The sequence below is a fragment of the Equus caballus genome, chromosome 12, assembly GCF_041296265.1.
Source record: "Equus caballus isolate H_3958 breed thoroughbred chromosome 12, TB-T2T, whole genome shotgun sequence".
Taxonomy (NCBI): Eukaryota; Metazoa; Chordata; class Mammalia; order Perissodactyla; family Equidae; genus Equus; species Equus caballus.
The window spans coordinates 13587090-13591479 of NC_091695.1; the positions used below are offsets into that span (position 1 = coordinate 13587090).

At 33.5% G+C, this 4390-nt stretch overlaps 1 protein-coding gene across 1 annotated transcript; it reads left to right on the forward strand.

Annotated features, from left to right (window-relative positions):
• Nucleotides 1-641: 641 nt before the first annotated feature.
• On the forward strand, nt 642-1583 carry OR4A47J (olfactory receptor family 4 subfamily A member 47J). The gene is given in 3 exon segments (XM_005598129.4): nt 642-831; nt 834-1239; nt 1241-1583. Coding segments are annotated over 3 exon segments (924 nt in total). The 5' UTR covers nt 642-656.
• Nucleotides 1584-4390: the final 2807 nt, after the last annotated feature.

Sequence of the window (4390 nt, forward strand, 5' to 3'; positions counted from 1 at the left end):
TGCATATACATCTTTGAAAATTAAGGTGGAGATAGTAGCTAGAGACACATAATTAGAGTGCTTCAGCATTTATAGTTCCGGAAAAGGAGGAATATCCATCTAAAGGACCCAAGATAGAGGTCTCAAAGAGCTCTGAGACAATCCAGGGCAGTGATTTTCCATTAATAATTTGATCTATTCACTTTAAATATGTAAATTACCTTCAATGGGTCTCAAGTATTACATGTTGTCACTTTATAAATATTGCATCTTTTTGTAGAATTCCCCTCCATCTTCTCTTGTTCTCTCACTTTTCCTTTAAAACTCATCTAAAGCATTGCTTCATCTGGGAAGCATTTTCTGATTCTAGTTTGATACCTTCCTAGAGTGTGACCCTAAGTATTGTGTGAATATTTTTATAATGGCACTTATTACATTGCACTGGTTGACTGATCCTTCACTATGCATGGTATCACTGAAGATAGGGAACTATGTCTTAAACAACATGTTGATCACAATGTCTACAACATATTTGACACAAATACGTATGCCATACATATGCTTTTAAATTGAATGAATAAATAAAAGATTGAATTTATAACACATTTAAAAATCTTCCCCCTTGTTTTGTAGGTAAACTGCTTCTAATCTCTTAAATCGGTACCCCTAAGGACCACATGGAACCACACAACAATGTGACTTACTTTGTCCTCTTGGGCGTCACACAAAATCCAACGGAGCAGAAAGTCCTTTTTGTTATGTTTTTGCTCTTTTACATTTTGACCATGGTGGGCAACATGCTCATTGTTGTGACTGTGACTGTCAGTAAAATCCTGGATTCCCTGATGTACTTTCTCTTGCTAGTTTATCATTTATGGATGTCCTTTATTCCTGTTCCATTTCCCCCAGATTGATTTCAGACCTCTTCCTTAGGACAAATACTGTATCTTTCCACTTTTGTATGACCCAGCTCTTTACAGCACATTTGTTTGGTGGATCATAGGTCTTTCTTCTGTTGGTGATGGCCTATGACCGCTATGTGGCCATCTGTAAGCCCTTGCATTATTTGGTTATCATGAGGCAATGGGTGTGTATTGTGCTGCTAGTAGTGTGCTGGATTGGAGGTATTCTGCACTCAGTAATTCAACTTAGCACTATTTATGGGCTCCCATTTTGTGGCCCCAATGTCATTGATCATTTTTCCTGTGACATTTACCCCTTATTGAAACTCGTCTGTACTGACACCTCTGTCATTGGCCTCAGTTTTGGCCAATGGAGGATTGATCTGCACTATTGTGTTTCTGCTGTTACTTATCTCTTATGGTGTCATCTTGTACTCTCTAAAGAACCTTAGTCAGGAAGGGAGGCAGAAAGCACTCCAGACCTGTGGTTCCCACATCACTGTGGTTGTCTTCTTCTTTGTTCCTTGTATTTTCATGTATGCAAGACCTGCAATGACCTTCCCCATCGACAAATCATTAAACGTGTTTTACACAGTTGTAACCCCCATGCTGAACCCATTAATCTATACTCTGAGAAATTCAGAAATAACTAATGCTATGAGGAAGCTTTGGAGAAAAAAAGTCATATCAGCTCCTAAGTAAGTGTGTCATCCATAATGAAGAAAGTAATTTAGCATCAGAGCCATCTCCTTCCAATGTAAAAGTGTTCAGAAATCTGGTGCAGACTTTCCTTTTCTCCACAATGTTTATGATCATTATAATTAAAGGATAAACTCTATGTTTGTGCTATTAATAACAATTTTCCTCCTAGAATGTAAGTTCTATAATATCTTCTTTATTATAGCACCTAGAAAGGTGAAATGTATGTACCATGGGGAGTCAACAAATAAGATATAATGAATTAGAAAATTAAACTTTTATAGTTAGACTAATTTTTAATTAATTTCTGCACATATTTTTATTACTTATTTTCTCATTCTTAGTTTTATTTTAGGCAGATTCTTGTCTTTTATCTTCATTTCTTTAATTAATTATAATATTTAATGATTTATAAAGCATTTCCTTTATTCAATTTCATTTGTATTAAATATGAAGTTTTTAGTGTAATATTTTACTTTTTTAAATAAAAATTGAAAGTATAAAAGATGATCAGGGCCAGCCCAGTGGCACAGTGGTTAAGTTCACACATTCTGCTTTGGAGGCCTGGGGTTCACCAGTTCAGATGCCAGGTGTGGACATGGCACCACTTGGCAAGCTGTGCTGTGGTAGGCGTCCCACATATAAAATAGAGGAAGATGGGCATGGATGTTAGCTCAGGGGTCAGTCTTCCTCAGCAAAAAGAGGAGGTTTGGCAGCAGTTAGCTCACAGCTAATCTTCCTCAAAAAAAAAAAGAAAGTATAAAAGATAATAATAAATATTAAAAATAGAATCTATACAAAATGGAAAAAGGGTACAACAAACCTCTTACCTTTTCCTCACTAGACCGTCCCAGTTCTTCCAGATGCAGTCACTGTTCTCTGTTTGTAAGATTGTTCAAGTAATTCTCTTTGCAAATATAAGCATATTTTCAAATATGTATTTTTGTTTATAGCTCTGTGTATAGATTTAGCATTTTACTACTCAGCCTTCTGAATATCTTTCCATACTAGTCTATATAGATCGAACTCATTCTCTGTTTCCTCATTTTGCTTAATACTCTTTTATCAAGATATGCTAAAATTAATGTATCCAGTCTTATTCATGGTTCTCCTAATCTTTTTCTATGAGAAATAATTCTGCAATGAAGTCTTTATGAAATGTTGTAATTATAAGTTCCTAGAAATGGAGTTGAGTCAATCAGTATACATATTTAAAATGATGACATTCATAGTTATTGCCAAAATGCCATCTGTGAGCTTGCAGCAAACTTCATTACCGCCCTTAGTCTGGAAAATTCATTTTGACCACCTTCTCAAAAATCAGTGTTTGATAAACATTTATAGTGTTTGACGATTTGATTAGCTAAAGGGATTCTGTTCCATTTATATACTTTAATTGAAATTCAATATATATAATTGAATGTGCATTTCACATGTTTATAATGATTAGTACTGCTTTTTTGTGAATTGCTTTTAATGATTTTCCTGTTTTATTGCTTATCTTTTCCATACTGATTTTTATGATTTAATTATACACTAAGGAAGTTATCCTTTGAACCATTGTATGTGTAATTTTTATTTTTCCAGGCTGTGATTTGTTTTTGATGTTTATATACTGTGTGGATTATTTACGGCTCTGTGTAAATATTTTTAAGGTTTGCGTAATCAAATCTATCAATATATTCTTTGGGCCATATGTCTCTTAGAAAGACTTTCCCTATTTCAGTGTTACCAAAATAGTCTTCCAAATTTTGTTAAACATTTAAGTTTTTAGTCTTTTTATGGTTTTATATTTTATGATTAAATTTTTGATCTGTCTACACTTCAGTTTGATGTAAGGAGTTAATTAAGGATTAAATTTTAATTCTTTTTCTAAATGGCCATTTTTGTAGATGCATAATTATTTTTCTCTGCTTTGATATCCAAACTTTGTATCTGAAATAGGGCATATGTTTGGATCCAGTTCAGAGTTCTATTATCTTACATTGATCTTTTTAACATTCTGCCATTTAACACACAATGTAATTGCATTTGATTTATAATATGCTTTGATATCTGATCATTATTGAATCTGATCATATTCATTACTATTCCTTATCAGAACTATGCTATCCTTGCATGTTAATATTTTAAAATTAAATTTCAGTAAGTTCTTCTAGTAAAAACTAACTTTATTTAGTATTATTTATACAATTTTATTTAGAAAGGGTTTTATTCTTTTTTCTTTTTTTGAGGAAGATTAGCCCTGAGCTAACTTCTACTGGCAATACTCCTCTTTTTGCTGAGGAAGACTGGTCCTGCACTAACATCTGTGCTCATCTTCCTCCTCTACTTTATGTGTGGGACGCCTACCACAGCATGGTTTGCCAAGTGGTGCCGTGTCCGCACCTGGGATCCAAACCCATGAATCCCAGGCCACTGAAACAGAATGTGCACACTTAACTGCTGCACTACCCGGCTGTCCCCAAGAGTTTTTATCTTATAGAACTGAGAATTCTTATCCACAAACTGAGTAGGTCTTTTCACTTAATAAGTCTTCCTTTATGTTCACATAGAAATAGTATGTTTCTTTTTAAATTTAATCTTTTTGACTTTTTTTGGTGATATTTTAAAAAGGATTTTATCTTATATTTTCTGAGTGTCTTCTGTTTCAATGTAGGAAATCTTTTTTAAAATTTTAATAAGATATTATCTTCACAGTACATCTTTCATTCTTTTTTAGTCTAAGTTCTGCAAGTTTCAACAAACACAGTTTGCATAATCACCATCATAGTCGATATACAGAATGTTTTCATCACCAAAATATATTT